The sequence below is a fragment of the Pipra filicauda genome, unplaced genomic scaffold, assembly GCF_003945595.2.
Source record: "Pipra filicauda isolate LSUMZ 115617 unplaced genomic scaffold, ASM394559v2 scaffold1_size10287979_pilon, whole genome shotgun sequence".
Taxonomy (NCBI): domain Eukaryota; kingdom Metazoa; phylum Chordata; class Aves; order Passeriformes; family Pipridae; genus Pipra; species Pipra filicauda.
This window is the reverse complement of record NW_024104310.1, coordinates 8,062,215-8,086,541: the sequence shown is the minus strand read 5'-3', so window position 1 is coordinate 8,086,541 and position 24,327 is coordinate 8,062,215. Positions and strand designations below refer to the sequence as shown.

General features: G+C 39.0%; 1 protein-coding gene across 4 annotated transcripts in view; it reads left to right on the top strand.

The window, feature by feature from the left end:
* The window catches only part of PRKAG2 (protein kinase AMP-activated non-catalytic subunit gamma 2), a 207,962-nt gene extending 184,007 nt beyond the window's left edge, over positions 1-23,955 (top strand). For all 4 annotated transcript variants that reach the window (XM_027727847.2, XM_039380758.1, XM_027727848.2 and 1 more), the window contains 10 exons: positions 7,579-7,660; positions 9,188-9,246; positions 11,333-11,378; positions 12,123-12,177; positions 13,641-13,767; positions 14,475-14,640; positions 14,970-15,007; positions 17,793-17,939; positions 19,969-20,062; positions 22,830-23,955. In XM_027727847.2, coding sequence (XP_027583648.1) covers positions 7,579-7,660; positions 9,188-9,246; positions 11,333-11,378; positions 12,123-12,177; positions 13,641-13,767; positions 14,475-14,640; positions 14,970-15,007; positions 17,793-17,939; positions 19,969-20,062; positions 22,830-22,861 — 846 coding nt within the window. In that variant the 3' untranslated portion in view covers positions 22,862-23,955. The remainder of the gene's footprint in view (positions 1-7,578; positions 7,661-9,187; positions 9,247-11,332; positions 11,379-12,122; positions 12,178-13,640; positions 13,768-14,474; positions 14,641-14,969; positions 15,008-17,792; positions 17,940-19,968; positions 20,063-22,829) is intronic.
* Positions 23,956-24,327: the final 372 nt, after the last annotated feature.

The following is a 24,327-nucleotide window of genomic DNA, read 5'->3' as shown; positions in this document are numbered from 1 at the left end:
TTGTGAGATTGGTGTGGTTTTTTTCAGAGCTGCTCCTGTTGCTTGTACACAACAAGCACAGGAGTTTAATTCCTGCAGCTCTCAAAACCAAAAGGAAGCATTCATTCCTGTATCTTGGAGGAAGACAATATGTGTCAATTAAGCAGGAATTTCTACACAAGGTTTAGGGAAGGTGTTTGTGCTTGGCTGAGTGAGTAATTTATCATTCTTCCCTGCCTTATCACCACTTTTTTGGTAAGATCTTCATCTGTGAAAAATTTCTGTACACTTCCCCATGCAAATGGTCCCGCTGACTCTGCCCATCAGACTTACCTGATGTCACCTCATAGCCCATAGTGGTGTGAAATCTAACAGCAGAAAGCTACAGGATGGACATATTGACATAGAGCATCAGTTCAGGTCTTGGTTTGGTGTCTTTAGCTGGACTGGGACCTTTTCACATGCACAGGGAGGAGTTCTGCTCGTGGACATGGCACCTGCTCTCTGGGGAGAAATCTAGAACATGTACCTGCATACTTTAACTTGAGGACAAGACACTGCTTGTTATTTCTGGGATTTGGCTTGGGCCTGAAGGGCATTACACCATCAGATCTTAAATTTTAATAAGCTATGGCCATTAGAAGTGCATCATCTGCCAGGAGTGTTCCCTTTTGCCATCACATGTGAAAGAGAAATGGATTTTGATCTGGTTTCATGTAAGCTTTCCAAAATTCAGCCTGAGCTAGAGGAGCTGCTTGTGAATGTTTACTGCTTGGGGTTTTTCAGATGCTAAAGCAAATGTGTAGCCTCTTAGTTAATAAAAGGTTTGTCCAATTTTTCTCTAATCTACTTGAGGGTGTGATAAGGTAAAGGAAGAAATTCTTCTCTTCAAGACCTGCTCAGCCCTCCCTCAAGGCAAAAGTCTTTAGTAAGTCCTTAAGTAGCCTTTTTTTTTTAACAGCATAGCCCTTTGAGGAGGAAATGCTTCTACCAAATTCATAGACCAAGGAAGAAAATAATTGGAAAATTAATTTGAATGCCATCATGATGAGATGGTTGTAGTCTCCATACTGGTTTAGTCTCTCCAGACGAGTCAGTTTGTAAAAACACTGAACTATATATATGCACTATAAAAGAGGTTTTTAAGTAGTTAAAATAGCTCCTTTACAGGACTGTAGGTCTCTGTAATTTAAAAAGATGTCTGGATTGGGCATTACAATTGTATTTGAATAAAAAAAAAAAGAAAAAGAAATTGCAAGTTAATGTTTAATATGCTTCCCAATGTTGCCAGCCATTTTTTGGGAAACATAAAGGACAAAGCAATTAATAATCCTCTAAAAAGAAGAGAGCAATTCATGCGAGAACATGAACTGTTTCCTGACACTAGGTATCATCCCTAGATTACAAGTTAGAAGTGTTTCTCAGTTTCCTCCTCACCATTTGGAAAGCTGATGTGGAGATCCTCTGGAAAATCAGTCCACCTCCCTGAAATTTCTTTGCTTCAGGTCTTGCATTCGGGAAGAACCTTCTCAACTGAAGGTGTTTAAATGTCATTGCGTTGGGGCGTGAAGCAAAAATGCATGATGTATTTACTGCTTTGGTATTATCAGGGTTGTGAGATCTGGGGGGGGAATGCAGGAGTCCTTAATTCCAACTTCACAGAAATAAGTCCTTTCATGGTGATGCTGACAGTGTGGGAGAAGAGGGCTTTCCAAAGACTTTCAGTGGCAAAGTTGTATTTTCAACTTAGTATTGTGTTTTTTCTGTGTTCCCAAATACTGTATCACAGCCTCTGTTTGGGTGACAGTGGGTGCTTGGCCTTCTCCAGTGGTCTGTATTGCATCACATGGGATCCAAAAACTCCCAGTAGAAGCTGAGAGTGACTAAGGGGGGGAGGGGGAAGAAAAGACCATGTGAGCACCTCCAGTCATTGTTGAAGAGTATTTTTCAGTGAAGAAAAGATTACAATTTGCTGCACCTCAGAGTGGGCTTGCACCTTCTTTGACACCGTGTTAATGTGACTCAGGTAGTTGGTTACCTTGTTTTACCTCTTTGCTGGCTGCATTGTCAAACAAGTACATAAACCCAAGGATTATGGGATGTGCCTTTCAGCCTGATACAGAAGAAGCACTGCCTAAAATCCTGGTGATGTGAGGGAATAGCAGGGAAACGTGTTATAAACCTGTCTTATGCAGCTGGACCATCAGGTTTACCTCTCCCTCATATGTAGTAGTTTTTTATTTTTCCTCTCTTGGAGATCTGCCAAGATTTGGGCAGTCGAGAGAACTTGCCACACTACTTAAAGAAATACAGTCCTGTTTATGTTGGGCTAGAAAGGGTTGCCTCATTCCTCATTTTTTCACATCAAAAGCATTTGGGAGTCAGTTGGCTCATAAACCCATTTAGACTGAGGGAGTGAAGTGTGGGTTGCCCAGGTTTTTCGCGGTACAGAAGTTGCAGCAGAGGCCTGATGGTTTTCCTGCTACAACAAGGACCAGTTTACTGCTCTTTGTCTTCTTACTTGGTAAGAACTATTGAAACGAGAGTGTTTGGCCTCTGAGAGGAAAGTCTCAGGGTAACTCTTTCTTGCATCTTCGTACTCCAACAGTGAGAACAAAGACTGTATTCTAGAGTGATTTTGCCATATTTGCTCATATTGTGAAGATATTGCTGTTCTCCTTTGAAAGTGGAAAACTTTCTCACCTTTACAAGGGGAAGCCCTTGAGAAGCCACTCCATGCCTTGCTTTTTGGTACTTAGAACCTGTGAGTATATGGGTGTAGGAGTTTAACCTTTTCCTATACTTCTTCAGCTGTTCCTGTCCAGTTTGCTAAGCTGGATGCCTCAACTACGTATCAAACTCTGTACTTTGATGTGCTGGGAAGGATTGTTGTTTCTCAGTGACTGCCTGAAAGATTTGGGTTTGATACTCTGGTCCACATGTGTATTTTTGGAGGTGTGCATTGCCTCTAGTTTTCTAGTCCTTAAAAATAATCATGAAACAAGACTGGGAATTTGTCGATTTATCCAGCGAAAATGACGATGAATGTTTTAAATCACCCTTGAGCATCCACCCATTAGGAATCAGATGATAAAAGCATCAGGGGTCATGTGGGTCTGATACTGCTTTTATGGGAGCTCTGTGCCAAAAATTAGAAGGAGCTTCTTCCTTCCTATTCTGATCTGATAAAATAGATATTTCCTGGGGTCATATATGGGGCTTTTCAGGCAAATGCCTGGTGTTGGCTTATACAGTGAAAGATGAGGCAAGAGACATGCACATTTATCATCCTGCCCTTTGGCAGCAGCCACACCACAGAAGTTCTGGCAGATCTTTTAACACTGTCCATGCTACTGGACAGTCATTTGCTGCATCCTCTTGCTTGGTGCTGCCATATCTGAAGATGTTCCATAACTGTTTCCTGCTTCTGCTCCCTCCAGGCTCTTTCAAGTTAACTTTGTCTTGAGCCAGTGGTCAACTGTGTGTCTTTCAGCTCAGTAGGACTCTCTACTCAGCACCGACCCTTTAGCACCAGGAGCTGTTACAGCTCTTTTCTTCCATCATCTTGTCAGGAACAAGAATCTTATTGCAAGGCAGATGAAACCAGTTCTTAACAACAGCAGCAGTTCACCCTCCTGACCTTATGGGACAGTCCTGGAAGATAAATTTAAGCCACTGGTCACTTACATGTGGAGTTAAAGTTTTCATAACACAGTGTTAAGTAAAACAAAATACCTATGTACATAGGCTGAATTTTTGTAAGTAAGCTCATCTTCAGTTTTACTTTCAGATGCTTCCCTCATTCAGAGGTGTTTACTGGAGAGAGCATTTCTGCAAGGGCTCGTAGGATTACTGGTCATAACGAGGAGTGTCCCTTTCAGTATTTCCTGTCAGTGAGGAAAAACTTATTCTATAGTCTGGTGAAATCTTCTACCACTGTTTCTGGTTTCACTGCCCAGTAATCAAGCTTGTTTAGGAGCTCACTAACCATAAGAGACAAGATTTTCCAAATATTCTACTACCTGAAAAACAGGACTTCCCATGTCTGGGTCTAACTCCTGCTTTCTTGGTAATGACTGCTATACTGGAGGAGGCTTTGTGCTCCTTAAGACTTGCAGTGGAAATGTTTGAATGGTGTGCAGAATGACCTCCAGAAGTCATGTCTAACCTAAATTAGTCTGTTCTTTTATTCAGCACATTCACAGTCAGTTTAATGAGTTCTTGTGGTAAAAAGAGCTAGTTCCTGTTTTGCTCACTTGGGTGTAATAACACCTATTGTTGAGGTGATCTGTGATACATGTAAGATTTTGGTTGCTTTGTTCCTTAGCTGTAATGTGGCTCTTCTACCTAAGGGGCAAAATCTTGGAGAAAACAGTCACACAGAGTGGGATTCTTCATCTAAATGTCTGGACATCTTAGTGAGGGGGGGAAATGGCATCCGTGGGATGCAACTTAACCTCTGTTACAGGCTGGTGAGTTGTGCCTCAGAAATTACTGTTTCCCCCAGCTGACTGTCAAGAGACATGGTGAATGTGCAAGGTCAGCATATATGACAGAACAACCCCTAAATTTGGGCAGATAAATCCCATTTTTAGTGGTTCATTGTGTGTATTAGGACCACTACATGGTTAATCAGAACAAAAATGCTTTGTTCAAAGAATGTTTGTACGTGGTGTTGAGCAGCAACAATCTATGGGCTCTGGCTGAGGAACAATGGTTTTGTGAAGGTCAGGCCAGTCCAACACTCCAGATCAGAGAAACGGCAACACTTGTGGGGTTGAGACTTAACTGCACTGTTGGAGGTCCAAAGATGGGACATGGTAGAGATCTTCAAAGGCTAATAACTATATATCAACAGAATGGAAGGTTCTTGTGGGTATTTTCTGCATGAAACATCTAAATGTGCTGGACAGAAGCCCAGCTCCACACCCCAGTGCTTTGTCTGGCCACCAAGCAGTCCTTTGGGCAACTGAAATTGGTCAACCACAGAAACTAAAGGAAAGTGTGAGTGGATGAGTGTGCGTTGGTGCTTGCAAGCAGTTTTAGTAAGTAGGAATTAAGTTGGGATTTTGCTTTGTAATCACCTTACTTAAATAAAAGACAAGCATTAACATTAAGAACTGATGGCATTTTTACTTTATTTAAAAGGTAACTGTGTAACACTTGCTACTATAAAACAGTAGGAATGTCACTTGAGCTGTGATCTAGGAGGACAGCCCAGGGGGATGAGTTTAAATATTTCTTTACTAAGTTTTGGTGATTTATTACATCAGATGTTTAACATCATAATGTCTAAGCTAAACTCACTGTCTTTTAGGCAAGATTTAAGTCTGAGCTGTCTCAGTAGCTGTATCTGTTCAGCAGTTTTTCCAAAATATGCCTATTAAAGCTAGACAAGATGGCACCTAACTGAAGATACTTGAGATTCTTGGAGACAAATAACTTGCAGATAAATCAAGCAGGATCAGAAGTGATCCTTTGAAGAATCTTTTTCTTTTTTTCCTTCTGAATTTGTCTACAAACTCAGCATCTTGCATAGTATGTCTTTAGAGTTGTCTCTCTTGAAGTATCATTTCTGAATCTAAAATAATACCTCAACCTTACTGTCTTTCCCATCAGAATGTGGTGCTGGGTGGTGTTCTTTGCTGCTACTGTGTCTGGGAAAGAAGTAGCAGCAGGAATTTGGAGACTGCCTGGAGTCCTGTAGTTGGCTTTCCACATCTTTTCTGCCACGGGCATGCTTCTTTTCCAGGTTATCAATTAGAGTTTGTAAACTTGCTTGAGGAGTTGTGGTGCATGATTACTATCTGGAAGAAAGCTGTTTTCCCCCCTGGCTTTAATGGATTAGCTGTTACCTTCTTGCTCTGATACAGCTTGAACATCTTGCTCTTGTGAAAGACTTGGGACATGAGCTGACAATGGCTGTTACCTCGTGTGATGGCTGTTGTCCTGGAGAGACACTGGAGCTGAAGGCTCACACTTTCAGGCAGTGTGAGTGCACTTTCCCCTTTTTTGATGAAGAGTGGTTAGAGCTTACTTTGCCCTGAGGTGGAGTTAGTCTGTGTGAGCTCACTCCTGCCTCATATCTGCTTCCCAGAGAGCTCACTGCAGCGAGTTTTTGCTGCAGGAACTCTAAGTGTGATGCTGTTGTGTGGGAACACTTCATGTATCTGCCTGGAGGGTTCCTGTGTGGTTTCAGTCTCCCTCATGAGTTAGTTTGCTCCCGTGGTGAATTTTGTCGTGTTTGTTTAGCCCAACTCCTCCTTGTGTCATCAAGGTGGCTGAACACCTCTGGGACCTTTCTGTTTAACCATTTTCTAGATGAATACTGTGGTGTGTATCTTAGTCTTACTTCTGGTCCTGTTTTTTTGTTGCTGTTGTTGTTTTCCCCCCCCATGGCTTCTTCAGTTTCAATGCAGTTTAGGGGTGGTGTTTGTTAAGCAGATCGTTATTCTTGTTCATTGTTGATATGGCAGAGGCATCTCTGAATTCAGGAGGCAGCTTTGAGAGCTGTCATCTGCTGATGTTTGGAGGGTGGATTTGCTTCTCATGGTCAGAGAGAGCAGTTGGGCTGTGTAGAGGTAGCAAGAAATATGGATTGTTACCTATGTTTTTGTTTGCCCCTACTTCTTTGGATGCTGATTCCATTGACTGTGAAGCCCCTTTATTCCTTAATCTGTTGTGGAGAGGAGCCCTTTGGCACATAATTTAAAGCAGACACTTAAGATACCACTGTGTAATCATGGTCTGTTAAGCAATTGCAATTGCTACTTCTGTGTTATTTGGACTGAGGACCAATTCCATGGATATAGAAAAATAGATTGATTATGTCCTAGTTTTGTGCCAGGTTAAGACCTGGACAAGAACCATCAATTCTTCATTGTGTTTTCCCTAGGAAGACTATTTAGGGGTGTAGGCAGGACAGGAAGAATATTATGCTTGAACATATCACCAAGAGATCAGGAATTTGAGGTGCACTAAAGCCTGAGTTCTTCATGCTTCAGAGAACCAGTGTTGACAGGGAAGTTTTTCTTTTCAGAAGAGCACCACAACCTTGTAACTTCTGATTCAGAAATTAAGGAGAGTTAATTCATTAAGAAATGAAATTACTTGGTTGATTTCTTGAGCAGCAAAACAAGCCAGCTAATCCTTTTAACTTTCAGTCGTATTTAAAATAATCAGGCAATTCCTTTTAATTTGTAAAAACCAAGACTCTGAGAGCTGGAGGGGACATTGTTTCAGTCTCATTTTCTTTTGACAGCCTGCTGTAGTGAACACTGACTGGAGTGTAGCACAGTCTTCAGGTGTTAAACTAAAGCCACTCTCTATGGAGATATCGGAGACTTTCATCTCGAATGTTCCTGTAATAAAAGAAATACAGATCTGGTTTTGCTAAGCTTTTTTCTAGCTTTTTTACCATTTTGAAAGTAAAAGGCTTAAGGCTTTTGTTTGCCCTGTGTGGTTTATGTTCTGTTTTGAATACCAGGTACCTACTTATGCTGCCTTTTTTTTTTCCTAGTGAAAGGGGAAACCCTTCTGCTGGTGTCTGGCAAAGACAAGGCAAAGATTTGTTTAGTTGTTCTTTGGTTTTTTTTGCAGGTAAAGAAAGCCTTTTTTGCCTTGGTGGCAAATGGTGTGAGAGCAGCTCCACTGTGGGAGAGTAAAAAACAGAGTTTTGTAGGTAAGTAGTTCTGACATTATTCAGAATTACTTGAATTTCCAAGGTGCTTTATTGTTGCTGAAGGTGTTCTGGGGCTGGCCATCATCCAACATCCTGGAGAGGCAATGGCAAAGAGGGTTTCTTTTTCCTCCTGAGGAGTGAAATATTGCCAGCTTTCATAGTGTTGCTGTGCTTTGAGAATCATGATGGTTCTTTTAGGTCCCAACCTTCTGAAATTTCATCTCTAATATGTGCACTTCACTGTGTATTTAAAAATAAAGGTGATGGTCACAAAAAGGAAATTAGAAAATTATAACTATAAAGAGAATAATTTCATGTTGCAGTATCATGATATGGGTACAGTGCAAGCCTAGTCCTGTATGTGCTCAATAAGCTGCACTGAGGAATCTTTAAATACCAGAACTAATATTGAATGTTACAGGTATGTCCCATACTGGGAGAAAAGCATTAGATCCATGTATTGCTTTTCTTAAAAATCGTGTCATTAATTGCCACAACAATAGTCTGCCAAAACTAGATCTCTGTTGCAGTTAGAAAATGGGGTCACAGTGGCAATTACAAATAGTATTAAATGTACTTCTTGTGACCTGGAATGTAGGGTGAGGATTCTTGGAAGTGAATGGTAGATGCTTAATAAAGCATTTGTTAAAATATTTTAAATCCAAGTGAGGAGGGGCAGTAGTTTCCTGCAATACACCATAGGAGTGCTGTGTCTGCCATATTTAATTTCATTTCATATTCTATCTGTAACTAAGCTCTAGTGATTTAAAGCTGACCTTCAGATTAGTTTTTCCCTTCCCCATTTCTTAGTTTCTTCAGTTTAGATGTAAGAATAGTAAACAGTGGAGCATCTTCTCAAATCTAGAAGCTGAAAGCTCAAAAAAGATTAATATTTTAAAGTAACTAAACTAATCATCAGTATTATATTACCTAGTTTGGTGTTGATGCTTGAAATACATATACTATGGGTGTACTATATTTTTTTTTTAAAGTCACATTTCAATACAGACATTGAGGATTACCATGGAAATGACTGAACTTCTTTAATAGGTAATATTTAATAAAAATGGATTATACTGTTCCTTCATTTGAGTCTAAGACTCTGCCTGATTTGGCAAGTACCTAATGAGAGTGTGTCTTCAAAAAGAAAATGGAAGTCAAGGATAGTTCTCCAGCCTTTAAAGATGTTCTAACCCCCCTCTTTTCTTTTTACTCTTTTGGAGATGGATGTTGTCTGAATTCAAGGGAGTTTTTTGAGTCAGATTGGAAGTGAGGAGAAGCACATGGGTTATGATTTTGAATATTAATTCAGGCATGTGTTTTGATTCTGAAATAATGTGTCAGTGTGAAAGTGGACAGACATAGTTTTGGAATTCTACTGTTAAGTATTCCAATACAAATAGAATGTTACATGGATTTAATGTTTATTAAACTATATGTTGTGAATATAAATAGAGAAAATAGCTGAAAGTTCTGTATGTTAAATATCTGTCTAAATACCTTTTTTTTATGTATTACTTGTTACAGGAATGTTAACAATTACAGATTTCATTAACATACTACATAGATACTATAAGTCTCCAATGGTAAGTATGATGTTAAGCTATAATTTGGTCATTTGCCATACAGTACAGAGACTGAAATATCAAACTGAAAGATTTATGATGATTGTCATTATTATTTAAGTCTTTGAAAGTTTAGATATAGTGGGGGAATGCTCACTGTGGTTTTGGGGTTTTTTTGAGAGAAAAGATGTCTGTGTCTGCAAGGTTACAGAATGATGTCTGGCTACCTGAGTTCAGCTCCCAGCTTTAGCCACGAGCATCCTGAGCTTGGGCAGGTAACATAACCTGTCTGCTTCAGTTACACTTGTATAAATATGAGGAATTCCCTTACTGAGTGCCACCTCTTATGAGGTTTTATGTGGTGTTTGCCTTAATGAGCCTTCCCTTTGAATGCAAGGCTCCTCTTAGTGTTGCAACTAATGAATTGGGATTCATTAGGGATGAATTGGGATGAAGGACCTGGCTTAGCACACTTACTAGAAACTAGATGTGATATAAAAAGTGTGAGGGGCAATACCTGATTAGTAATCACTGTATTTATTTGTGTTCAGGTTGTTTCAAAGCACATACTTCAAAAGTAACCAGAGCTCTTGAAAAATGGCAAATATCAACCAAATCCACTTGGGGAGAATATCTTGACATTACATGTAAAAGTTCATTATATGTAAAAATCAAGTGTATAACTATGTGTGGTTCACATGTTGATAAAATCATCTTTGTCTCACAACTATGATGGAGCTATTCCAAAAGGAGTGTGTGGAGTTAAGCAGGATGCTGCTTGCAGAGGCTTGGATGCTTTAAAAAAATTACTGTTCCTGGAGTGATGGTGTGGAGTAAACAAGTTAAACTAGTTAAAATATATGCAAATATTTTAGTTATGTGGCTGAATTGCACAATCAGTTGGAGATCTGTTGGCTTCAATTAACTGTAATTTAAAATTCCCATTGGCAGTCAGTTGATGAAATTCTCTAGCTTGCATGTTCATACAAACATTTACAGCCCTTTCTTGTTCCTGTCAAATCACAATTCCCCCCCTACCAATTAGAACATATGTACGATGTTTTACTAGCTAAAAAAATCAAGAACAGTTGGATGAAGCAGACATCTGATACATTTGCCTTCTCAAAGCTCATGTTAATTTCTAAAATTTATAGGGAAATTCTTGTCAGATGCCAATAGTGTGTTGCACTGTCCTTTTTTCTTGTTAAAATCTTTTTTTCTCCCTGGGGATTTACAAAGGGTGGAGGGAGAAGCAAATAAAAAGTGGTAACTGGTAACTTCTTAAAAATGGTTTCTATATTGCAGTGACACTCAACCTCAACACTACTGATTTTTCCATGTAACTTTACCTAAGGTCTGACTGTTGTCACTCATTTATATTGTTTAACATTCTATTCCATGTATTCTGCTTAAAATGGCAGCAGGAAGGAGGAATAGCTGAGAAGAGACAATATTTGACTTAAGTGATTGATGCAGCCTTCTGTAAGAAAAATAAGTAAATTAATGTTCCACCAGGGAATGCTCTAGTCTTAATAGGTGAAATTATGCTGAAAATGTAATTATTTAAATATTTTAATAATTGTTGCTAAATGCATCACAACACATACAGTGTGAAGCACATTGTTATTCATGTAATAGGTAATACCCTCAATTGATTGATGAGGAACATCCAGGTAGTTCCTCCATAAAGAGGTGCTCTTGCTTGTTAGTAATTAAGTAAAATTAATCTGTTAGCATTAAGCAGTCAAGTGATCAGGGCAAGCTTTTTGCTGGTGTGGGTGTGTGAGGAATCACCAGAGGGTTTACTCTGGATAACTGTTTTAAGGTGAGATAAATTACGAGGGGATGCCTTTGAGTCCAAAAGAGACCTGGACTACAAACCTTGGCTGGCATAAGGTCTTTCTGTCCCCCAGACTGTTAGGTCCTGGATGGTACTGTGCATTGAGCAGAGTTGCACCCTTTCTTCTTGTTATTGCCAGGAAATGTTGTTTTGGACTGTTCTTACTCTGTTCTATTATAAGCAGTGAAATAAAAGAAAATTGTTCGGATGTTTATAATGTTAATGTGGATTTAAAATTCAAGCTAAACTTCCATCTCCTCATTGTAGGTTCAGATTTATGAATTGGAGGAGCACAAGATAGAAACCTGGAGGGGTGAGAATATTTACTACTTGATAATTTACTATTTCCACTATTTCAGCATACTGAATTTTCAATTAATCATAGACTTAGCTTGTCTCTCTCCACATACTTTTTAGTTAAAGCAGAAATAGTAAATGCTTCTGTTTTGGCTCCTGCTGCTTACTTTTCTATCTGAAATAGCACATGAACTGGTGATCTGGGCTGTATAATACTTTGTCCCTTGTTCTTGGTTAGCACCAACTTGTTCTTTAAGAAAGAAAACCAACCTGGAGTAAGGCAGCATGTGTGGGATATTGGAATGGGAATGTACCTGAGACAGGACAGGTGGAGTGAACTGATGGGTGAGCAGGAAGCTCTGCCTGAGGGAGCTGCAACTAGAAATTCATGCAATGTATGGGTGTGAACACAAGTGCTGAATGCAGGGAGGCAGCTTTATGGTAAAAAATCGACTGTCTGCCATGAAATAATTCATGGAGGTACCCTGTGCAGCAGAGCCTCACAGAACCGACCGAGGAAAGGATTATTTGCTGCAATTGCAGTGACCCCTGGTGGTGTTCAACTTAGTGCTGCTTTTAAAATTTGTCTTTTTAATTTCAATATAGGGAAATGTGCATAAGTGGTAGAATAACTAAGATAGCTGTGCATATTGCTGTTTGTCCTCCACTTAATTTTGTACGAATGAGTTCATAAAATGCTTTCATAAAATGGAATGGTTTTGTGTGAAGTGGTAACAGTCTATTAATTTTCTATCCCCAGAGCTTTATTTACAAGAGACATTTAAACCTTTAGTGAACATTTCCCCAGATGCAAGGTAGGATTTCACTGTTCAGTCTGCTTCACTTGAAATACATTAACTCCATCTCAGCACTGAATTTAAGCTTCTTTACATAATAAGAAACAATTTAGATTGTAAACTAGAGTACAGTAATGAAGGACTGTCTTTTAATATAATCAAGGAGATGTGAGAGCTTGTTTTTATTGTGAGTGAGGACTTTTTTGATTATCCAAAGAAGTGAATTTTTAATTGAACTTTTGCCTTTTTTTGGCATAACTGTTCTGGTAAATGAACTAGACATGGGTCAAAATTAATTGCCCCAAAACATGCAAAAAAGGCAATATGATGACACTTAAGCTACCCTGTAAGTCCTGTTTATTTCAGAAAAATCAAAAATTGTAGAGAGCCTTTCAGCTGTCTTGTTCTCAGCAGTCACAAGAATTGAAGACTTAAAAGTACTTTTCAAGGCAAGTGACTTTCCTTAACTAAAGGAAAGACAATATCTTTGTGGTTTGTTCTGCTCTACTGCAAGGTTGTGTTTCTTAAAATAGAAATGACTTTCCTTTTCTTCTTGATGAAAGTTGAAAGAAATACTTTTTAAACTATCATTATGCCTTATTTACTAAATGTAACTTGAGAGAGAGCTTTGATTGATCACTTATGTCTTGAGTGCTACTTAATCCCTGAAGTGGAGGGTGAAGTTCTGGTTCTTGCTTTCAGTTTGTGGACTAGTCTACTGATTATCTCAGAGGTAATGATGTGCTGTATCTTCAGCAGAATTACCATTAAGTCACAAATAAGTCATTCAGTTAAGTAGCAGAGGATGTAGTTTGAAAGGTAGCTGGTTGCAAAGAATATTGTTAAGACAGCAAAATAGTACAGTTGTTTTCAGTCCAGGGTGCAGCAAGAGAAGTCTTGCAATGAAGAAGATGCAGTAAGACATTTATAAAAGATTGAGGTTCATTAATTACAAGACCTCTCTGTTTTTCACTGTTTGTCTCAAAAATACCCATTCTGAGTGCTGGGATACTGTGGGCACAGCACTCGCTGCAAAAACAGTTTGCACATGTGAAGAAGTCTTTCCACTATACTTTATACCACAAAAAATCAATTTCCATCACATTTTCTTACTGGTTTTAGATGTCCATGAGCATGTTGTTATTGATGTTTTTTACCAGCTGCAAAAGTTAATTTGAAATCCCTTAACTTCTGTTTTCTGTAACATTATAGATAATGCAAATAATTACTCATCACATGGGCTTCATGGGGGGTTCGTAAACATATGTTTATAATCTATAATATTTATACATTTGTAAATATATATTTCCATTACATTTACATTTTTATATATTTACACATATGTTTATATTTATATTAAAATATATATATTTATAAATATATAAAAATGTGTGTGTGTGTATATATATATATATATATCACTTGGCATTGCTCATTGTCAGCTAGAAATCATTAAAAAAATAAAATGTTTTTCTCCTCAGCCTTTTTGATGCTGTATATTCGTTGATCAAAAACAAAATCCACAGATTGCCAGTTATAGATCCAGTCAGTGGAAATGCACTTTATATACTTACCCATAAAAGAATCCTCAAGTTCCTCCAGCTTTTTGTAAGTATTTCGAGCTATGCTGTACTTAATTGATTCTCCCCCAGTAGACATCTAATATAATTAAGTAATTTAAGTCCTGGTGCAGAAAGTTCTTGATAAACTTCTATATTCATTGTGTCCATGCATATCTTTTCTTGATAACAGAGAAATTAGAGAAATTAAAGATTGATGCAGGACCTGTACTTTATCTTTACTTTGTTTTAACCCTTTAATGAAACCTGAACACCAAGGACTTGTCTATTGGAGTAACTTGCTGTCCCTTCTGGAACATCTTCTCAGCTTCAGAACCTTGTTTACATGAAAAGAAGATTTAACTGTCTCCCAGAGATGAGATTGGCATTACTCCCTGTAGTAGTGTTAGTCACAGGAACGAACAAGAGGCCAAACACAGCGAGGAGAGTTCAGAATAAACATTCAGCTTAATCTTGTGCTGCCTCCTCTCTCCAATTTTAGTGGGAATGCCACAGCTTAGGATCTACAGCTTTTAGCAATGGGTTATTACCAGAAAAAATAAGCAAAAAACTTAGTTACATACTCTTAATTTAGAGCTGCTTTGAACAGAAACTCTGAGGTCAGAGCTTGTTTGAGCTTTACATTAATCTGGTAGCAGGTTCCTGCAGTGATCTGTAACCATCACTTGGAGTCTGCAGATGGATGAGTGAACACAGACAACTACACTGTAAACACATTCCTTCTGACTTTCCTAGATGTCAGAGATGCCAAAGCCTGCCTTTATGAAGAAGAATCTGGATGAACTTGGGATAGGAACTTATCACAACATTGCCTTCATACATCCAGACACTCCTATCATTAAAGCCTTGAATATATTTGTAGACAGAAGGATATCGGCGTTACCTGTTGTGGATGAGTCAGGTGTGTGCTGGGTCTCCTGTGCACAAGTGTGGTAAAATAAATCGTACTGAACCTTGGGCTGGTGTTGGGGTGGGGGGAGAAGACAAGAAAGAGTAAAAAAAAAAGTAATCAAAAATGCGTGGGGGAAGAATGGGAATATAAAGAAATACTTATGCAAGTTGTAGGTTGATAGTCTTGGAAGAACCTCATCATTTAGTAGATTGTTTGTTGGGGGTTTTTTTCAGTCTTTTTCTGTGTAATTATAACGTAACAAATGAAAGTAGGAAGCAAGAAAACTGATTTTGCATTTTAAGCACTTTGTTAACTTTTGGTTTTCTTTTTTTCTTTAGGAAAAGTTGTAGATATTTATTCCAAATTTGATGTAATAGTAAGTATATCTCTTAAATTCTATTAAATATTTTATATGCAGTAAGCAATTGCAAGTGAATTTGTTAATACGACAGTTTTGGTTATTTTGTTCCTTAGGCTGTAATTAACAAACTGAATGAAACAGATTCAGTTCACTCTGCACAGCATTTTTTTAATTCCTACTTTTTATTTAAGTTATTCTTAGTAATACTATTTGCAGACAAGCATCAACTGTTCTGGATGTTACCCAAAATTAGATCTGGCTGTACTCTTACAAAAAGAGGGCATAATCCAGAGAGGGGAATCAAAGCTGGTGAAAGGGCTGGAAGGAGTATCCTACAAGGAATGGCTGAGGACTCTGGGTTTGTCTAGTGGGGATAAAAGGGGCTGAGGGGCAATGACCTCATTGCTCTTGTGGCTTCCTGAGGAAGGAGGGTGGAGAGTGAGGTGCTCGTCTCTTTTCCCTGATATCTGATGACAGGACATGTGGGAATGGTTCAGAGCTGCACCAGGGGAGGTTTAGGTTGGCCATTAGGAAGCATTTCTTTACCAAGAGTGTGGCCGAACACTGGGAGAGGTTTGCTATGAGGTGGTCGATGCCCCAGTCCTGTCAATGTTTAAGAGGCCTTGGGACTTAATAATATGCTTCAGCTTTTGATCCTCCCTGAAGTGTCAGGCCATTGGACCAGAGGGTCGTTGTAGGTCCCTTACAACTGTTCTGTTCTTTTTGTGTTTGTTTCTAGTTTTGAGCAAGGATTTTCTTTTTCCAGCTGCTGCCATTCCACAGTCTGTTTTCAAAGAGAATGCAGATTTCTCTGTGCAGTTTGAGCACTTTGCACAGCTTGACTTTCTCAGTGAGCTAAAAGCTACTTGGCCCACTCCTTTGTGGGTTTCTGACTCCAGAACATTGCATCTGTATTCCTTCTGGTTTAGATCTAATCCAGGACTCTGTTTCTGGCTTTCCCTCAGTACTGCAGCAGCATAGTCAGATTCATGCCATGGTTTGCCAGCCTTGGAGAGCAAGAGCTCTTCTATTCTCTTGGCTTTCAGAAACTTGAAAAATATGTTTATTTCTTTTTTACCCCTGTCTCCTCCCATCTGTATGCACCTGCCTTGTAATTGCAGCATCTGACAACTACGTTATTTTTTAGGGATTTCAGTGCCCAGGTTGCTTATTCCACCAACCAGCTGAGCTAATGAAGAATCCAGATATCTGAAACGTTGCCTAGAATGCCTTCAGTAATATGGACAATAGTCCCAAATGGAAATGCTTTAAGCTTATAAATATCTCTGGCTGCAAATGGTGCTTTTAATACTGAAAACTTCGTGATGTCGCTGCTCTTACCTGTCATTTCTTGGCATTTGTCTTTGTGCTTTGGGATTCTCTGCTGTGTAAGATCCTGTTCTGCCATAAAAGCTGGTCAGGGAATAGGCAGTAGCTGTAGAGAGGACAATCTGACTTATCAAAGACAATGAAATTTCACAGTTGGTGGGTTCAGTGTTTCAGTTTATTTTGTAACTGTGTTAGACTTTGAGGCAGGACATGTTTCCTTTATTTCCCATTCTTTTTCAGAAAGACACCAAAAGTAAAAGGGTTCCTTATGTTTTTCACTTCTTTTCTCATTTTAAGTGATGAGGCAACAAAAATTAATAGGATTTTTAGATATGTTGGATCATTTCTTTGGAAGAAATGTGTTTAGGGATCAGGAAAAAACCCCCACGCTACAAAACAGCTTTATATTACACTAGTTATTGTATGTAGGGTAACTTCAGTTTGCAGAGGCTTTTTAAGTTTTCCCAATGTCCTTCATTAGGACTTAGTTAAATGAGTTAACCAAAACTGCTTTTATCTTCATGGGCATCTCAAACCTGTCTTGTCACGCTCAGTGTAATTCAATCAAGAAATTTGACCAATCACAGTATATTCTAGCCAAAAATTAATTCAATTTTATTGCTTGGTCCAGTGTTTTCATTTTAAAGGTCTCTCTTTGTTCTTCCTCCAGTGCCTCAGTAGCAAAATCAGTAGGCCAGGGTGTGCCCACGGTAGCAAAATACCACTATGGTCTCACCTACACAGAAAGCTTTTGCAGGTCTGGACAGAGTTCTCTCACTGCAGGCATGGTCCTGTTCTTAAAATGAGAGTTGAGAATGTCAGCTTTCAGGTTCTTTTAACCTCTTACTTTTAGTGGTGGTGATGGGTTTTCATTTATATTATTCTTATAGTACTTATTAAAATACACCCAGGCACACAAATTGTCATCAAGTGACAGTGCCAGCTGAGTCCAGGAGAGGGAGTTTGAGCCCGTAAATTAGAAAGGTGAAGAATTAATTTGCTGCCTTAGATCTCAGTCACTGAGATCTATGCCATGGGTGGTGTTCAGAGCAGTTGGTATCTTCCCCTGTCCTGTGAAGAATAAGCAACAAAAACCCCCTGTATATTCTGTGTAGTCTAAAATCTAAAAAAATTCACCTTTACATTTTCTACTTGTGGCAAAAGCAGGGTGAGTGACACCAAGCCAAAGACCAGATAGCACAGTAAGGAGGTTTTCATTGGCCTAATGGCTATCACCAAACAGTTTTATCAATTAATCCAGTCTGTCATACGTTGTTTACCATAATTGCATGCTTGACAGTTCCCAGAAACTGAAGCCAAAAAGCATCTGCTTTGTGTAATATATGACTTGGAAGAGACTCAATTTACTTTAGAAATGTGTATCTACTTGACGCCAAAATATTTACTTTACTGAGTACTTTATTACTAAGTGCTGAGGTGCCTGATGGGCCTTGGGTTTGTTTTTTTCCAGAATCTTGCTGCTGAAAAAACGTATAATAACCTAGATATCACGGTGACACAAGCCCTACAGCACCGCTCTCAGTATTTTGAAGGTGTTGTAAAGTGTAGTATGCTGGAAACACTGGAGACCATTGTGGATAGAATAGTGAAGGCTGAGGTGAGTCCCTTCACCAGAAGTTAAAAGTTGTATTACTAAACTAAGAAATAGTAAAAATTTATCCTTTCTAAATTGTTATGATTACCGGTGAAAGTTGTTTGTTTTTTTTTAATAACTGCATGTGTTAGATGTCAGTTTGCTTTACAGACTGAGATTGCTTTACAGACTTAGATGCCTATGGGGATGTGCAAAGTATTTTACAGTGTAATATTCAGCTATTTGCATTTCTTTTTTTTTTACATTACCTGAACTGAATGCAAAGCGTTTTTGAAGGAAACAAGTTTCTTCCAACCCTGCCATAAGTTTTGCAGACAAATAATGTGTTAAACTCCAGTTTATAGCTTGGCTCTGGGAATTTGTTGGGTACAATTAGTTGATGCATATGGAATCCTGCACTGCTCTCATGGAAATGCTGGGAAACAGGTCCAGAAAATAAATGCTTGTAAGAAGTCTTCGGTAACTGCTCTTGTAAACTATTTATCTGTGCTATCCACTCTTTTGGTGCTGTTTATCTTTCTTGTTACTACTGGAAACTTTCTTATTCATGGAGGTGAATGAGTATATGGGTCTTCCTCCCCTGTATTACCAGTTTCAGTTGTCTCTGAGATGTCATCAGCAATATTTATATACTTTAAGTTCTTCAATTACAAGATTTGTTTATTTTTCCATCTTCAGGGCTGTAACCAGACATGTAATTGATATGAGGAAAACTTCCACTTTGTTACAGCCACTTAGAACCTCCATTAGGCCATTTTTACTTGTAGCTTTCTGCATTTGCTTGAGCTTCCTCCTGAAAGGGAATAATTTTAGCTTTGCTGATATACAGATTTCAATTTTGGATTATTTTATTACTATCTTAAGAAGCTTTAGATGTTTGGGTTTGAAGAACAACTCCTACCCTCTGGTTCAGTCTAAACACAGTGAGATTACATGTAAAAATGAGTCAGTCAAAACTACAAGCTAATTTTAGCTGCCAGACAAGTGCTTGGTCTTACTGGAAATTAAAGAAATTAAACAATTACATTGTCCATTTTTCTTGAATTCATTACACCAAGACAGGAATAAAATTATTAAATACATGCATATACAAAAATTAATAAACGCATCTACAATATCACCAACTTCGTTTATCAAAAAAGAAAACACAATAATATTTTCTCTCAGCTTAATAGTGAAGAGAGATAATTCACTTGGGTAACAGGAAACATGTAGTAGGCTCTCAACTTCAGACTTTTTTTAGGATCTCCTACTTAGGAGCTGGTTCAGCTGTGATATTTAGGTTGTACAATCCCGTGCCCAGTTGCAGCAGGCTCTGGTGCCAGGACTGGAATTAGGGCACTCTCCTGGTTCTCCAGTGGCCTTTCACTGCTGTGGCCTGTTCTCAGGATAAGCCTCAGGATACAGGAGTATCCACCTACTTTCCCTACAGTTGGGACAGAAGTTTTGTCACAGTCTGTTGAAAATAAATTCCTTTAAAACCAGTCTGGCTCTCAGTTTCAATTGTGTAGCCCTATGAGAAAAGTTAAGTTTAAACCAACTCAGACATGTCAAAATACAACAAATTTTAGTGCTGTGCCTCTCTCTACTGAGAAAGACAGAAACTATTTTTCAGAAGGAAGCCTCATTTTATTACTGTATCTTATTTTTTGAGATCACAGGCTGAGTTGGGCAAAGCCTGCAAGCTGGGGAAAAGTGCTTGATGAGAGTGCCACTTTTTGAGAGCAGAAGTGTTTTCAAGACCTAGATCTTGACTTACCTGTCAGTTTATCTGATTTTGTTTCCATGTGATACAGCTGTGTGCTTTTTAAACATGCACTGTTTTCATTTATGTAGGGCAAGTATGTTTGTATTGCCATGAAGGAAGGAATTGGTATTGCTAACATTTTGAACCATTTGGGGTTGGTTTTTTTTCTACTTGTCTTTGTACTGCTTTACTTTAGGGTTTTTTTGTTTTGTTTTGTTTTTTCTTTGCTTTGGCTATTACTTTAAGTCAGGTACATGTATCTCAAGCTCTCTTCCCTGCTGGCAGGTTCATCGTCTGGTGGTAGTGAATGAAGCCGATAGCATTGTGGGTATCATCTCCCTTTCTGACATCCTACAGGCTTTGGTACTCACACCTGCAGGTATGGATCTATCTGCCCTCTGACCTTTGCCACAAGGTTTGGTAGTGTGTACACCCCGCTGGCTTTAATTTATTTGACGAAGACATTGATCTTCAACTTCTGTAACTGTTGTGTCATAGTTCTTAAATACATTAATGATTTCTCTTCGGGAAAAAGCTGACAAAGTATTAACTGTCAGTCTCCTGCTCACTGAGGGTGGCATGCAGAAGCTTTATGAATGTCCCTGTTGTTCATGTATCGTCTTTTTAGAGGAAAAAAAAAAAAGGTCCTGATTAATGTTTTAGTAGGATGAAGTTGAAATATATTAGGAAGAAATTCTTTACTGTGAGTGTGGTGAGGCCCTGGCACAGGTTTCCCACAGAAGCTGTGGATGCTCCGTCCATGGAAGTGTTCGAGGCCGGGTTGGATGGGGCTCTGAGCAGCATGGTCTAGTGGAAGGTGTCTCTGCCCATGGCAGGGGGTTGGAACTGGATGATATTTAAGGCCCTTTCCAACCCAGACCGATCTGTGATTCCATGATTCCATGATACAGACAATATCTTCAACAGGGTGCCTTCCCCACCTTCCTGAGCTTCTGTACTCTGGCCAAGTGCTCCTTGTGTGGATGCAGCCGTGTTTTCCATGAAGTCTGCAAAAACACCCCCTCAGAGCCCTTCAGTTGTCCAGCTGTGCTGGGTGGTTTGGTTGGCTCAACTTGGGGCAGAGATACAGGTTTATGTCTGCTACTTTTATCTTGGTTCGGGGGGGGGGGGCTCATTTAGTTGGTTTTTGTTTGGGTTTGGTTTTAAGTTTTGCCCGAGTTCCTAACCTGCTTTATGTTCTTAATTGTAACTTCACTTTGGCCACATAATGACTTCAGTGTCACAAGAACTAAAGCAAAGCCATCTTTTGGCTTTGTGAGGAAGACAAAAAATGTCTTGAGGATTACCATTTTGGTTCAAAAAAAAAAATCAGACTAAATAAATGGAGCTGTATGTGTCCTTCAAATAAGAAAAAAGTCTGAATGTGAGCTTAACTGGGATCTCTTATCTGCCCTGGTAGATAACATAATTATGTTAAAGTGTTTTTTCTCTGTAGGTTTAAAAAAAAAAGCTAATGTAGCTTGTTAAATAGTAAGATTTTTCCTCTGAAAAGAAGTAATTACTTACACTGCTGGAGGTATTATGTCAGTGCATTTGCTTTCTTTTAATAACCTCGGAGAGCAAGTAACCCAGCTCTCTGTGGAAGGTACTGCTGAGGATGAGAAATCAGCCCAAAGGTCTGGATCAAATGGAATCATGTCCTAGAGAGAGAATGGAGGGGTGTCTGTCTCTCCAAGAGGGAGATATAAAGACAGGCAGCTGGTGTCTCTCCAGGCAGAGAAGGGAGTTTCCTCCATGACTGGTGGGCAGAAGGATCCAAGGAGAGTCGAACTTAATTAGAGCAAAAATTAGGCAGAAAAGATGCATCTGGATATTGACAAACAAGGAGCTTTGTTATACTGGAATTACATGGACACCTACATTGCAACTCTGAACTGATGTAGAAGTGCTCTGTAGTTAATTGAAAAGGACAGCTCCTGCTCCCAGACTGTGGGCTATGCACTGCTGGTGTTAACAGGTGGCAGCACCACACTGAGATCTCTGTGAGCTGCTGTGACTCATTGATCCAACAGGAAACTGAGCCAGCAAAAAAAGCTGCAGTTTTGTCAGCTTGGCACCCTGAGCTGGCTCACAGAACAGTCTGGTATGGGGGTACTGCACAGGGGTTAGAACAACAGAGAGGGCAGGGTTATGCCATGGAAGAGATGAGGTTAGGGAAGGCATTTTTTGGGAGCAGGTAGGCGTTAGATTGCATTTCCACAGGCAACTGCCCAATTTTAGACTGTGATGTGTCTCATGAAGAGGGGATGTCTGCAATGTAAATCTAGTTTTTAGAGTTTGGAGTGTGATTTAGCTCTTAAAGTGGATGTGTAAGCATACCTGATAAATCATGCCCTAAAAGTGTTAATTTCTCTTCAGAGACTGGAAAGGAAAATTTATTGGCTGGCAGGAATTTAGACCAGCCTATGTTAGGGAAAAAAAATTACCAGTTGTGATGTGAAAACTGGATGTATTTAATGAATCTTTCAGTGTTTGATTATACATTACAAGTAGCAACTCCAAGTTGCTGGCAAGAAATTCTTGCTCTTTAGAGTTGGATGCTGAAGCCAAGCTCACCATGGGGTTCAGTCATTGCCCAGCATGGTTTGAGTACCTGGGGAAGAGGTGAGGTGCTGTACATTCCTGCTGAACAGGTCTCCTGGATCCCTGCTGTCAGCAAAATCTGCCTCTGAGCCAGGAAAAATGGGCCCATCAACACAGTGTACTCAAACTGAATTGTTACACAGTTTATGCTCAAGCAGGGCTTCATTTTTTTAGGGCTATTATGGTGATAAGCTTGGCTCTAAGCTGAGGGACAGGTTTGGGCTGTGGCTTTTTCTTTGGGGGGTTTTAAACTACTTTTTTTTGTGCTGGGGAGAGTCTTCAAATGCACTTGGAGTCACCTCCCAGAAGAGTTACTTGGACTTACCAATGAAGTCAGAAGCAATGATGGTCTCAAGGCCTTCGTGGCTCTGTTTCGTGTTGGCATTCAGCAATCCTGCAGTATATTCTTTATAAATGGTACATCCAGGCTTAAGATTTTGGTGACATGGAAAGTTCCAGCATTTGGGATGAGCAGTGCTTTTCCAAAAGCCCCATGCTACGAGCCAAAGGGAGTCACACCTGCTTTCCTCTTCTGTTCACAGGTGCCAAACAGAAGGAGAATGAGAGCGAATGACTGCTGTGAATGTACATGTTTGTAGGAGAACTTGAACAAAGTTTCTGGGTCAAGTTTGTCTCAAGAGCAGTGACTGCAATAGAACAGAGCAGGATGGTTGAGAATGTGTATTGGGACTTAGTGACGGATGATGAGTCTCTTCCCCCAGTGATGTCGCAAAAAAAAAAAAAAAAGCAGCATGACAAAAGCTTATGTTAAAATGTAGGCTCGTATTTCAAAATGTCTTCAAAACATTTGCTGGAAGACTTCACATGATGTCCTTCATTAAAATGCACTGTATTCTGAAACCTTTTCATTTTGTATTTGACAGAAGTCACTGGTCAGCAATGGATATATGTGGCATAAGGCAAGTGTATGGCATATTCATATCATAGTGCCTTATGTCAAAATACAGCAATATGTCATCACTGTTGCCCATCACTGTCAAAGGAAGTGTTGTGCTAAACGAGACACTGTATTTGAATGTGAAAGTCTTTAAACCTAAAACCAAATCAGTTTCAGTTCTCATTAGATTTGTCATAAAAGCTGTAATTTGGGTATCGGTAGACTTCTTTAAAACTTCAATGACAGTTTTGTGTTCAATGTTGCATTCTGAACTGAAATGTAAAACAAGACTGATTTAAAACCAGCTTTATTTATTTTTACTTTCATGACAATTTTTTACACATCTTTGGTGGATAGCTAAAATTTCACCATATCCATTAATAAACTGTTGATTGTTATACAAACAAGTGGGAGATTTTTCTCATTATTTAAAACTTCAGAGTTGCAGAAGCTATGGCCTGTTGATCAGTCCGTGTTACTTGAGCTGAGGATTTCAAAAGCATGGATTGAAAGTGATCTGTACTGTCATACACAGGCACCACAGAGGAAATGAGGTGCCAGAGGACAATATTTTCATCTGTATTAAAGTGTAAAATGATGTTTGTACAACAAAAACCCGAAACTTTTTATTGTATATGATCTGTACAGAAGCGGAGGAATGAGGAGAGCTGTGGGGTATTTGCTAATGTAAATGTACTGTAAAGTTTGAAGATGAGACTTTTATAACTGTAGATTCTTGTAGATGGAAGAAATTAAACCCTACAACATCAGTTTGGTTTTAGCAGTTTGTGCCAAGTTCTTTCACATGTGTAAATGTACGTGCATTTTGATTAGTGTAAACTATTAGAGGCACTCCTATTTTCCCTGGACTTTAAAGTTGGTTTATGCTAATGGAGTAATGCAGGCAGGACTTTTGTACTGTGTTTCCACCCTGAATACTGCAATGGAATAATGCAGTAAATGGATCCATTATTTTTCCATTTATAAACATTGAGGTAAAAGGTGAACTGTTTTCAGTTTGCTTATAAAATGTGAGGGTTTTAATAGTAATGAAAAACTCTTTCTTTAGAACAATTCCCCTTTCCTATAAGAACTTTAATTTTGAACTAAATGTGAAAAATTTCTTCTTGCAGGTACCTTTC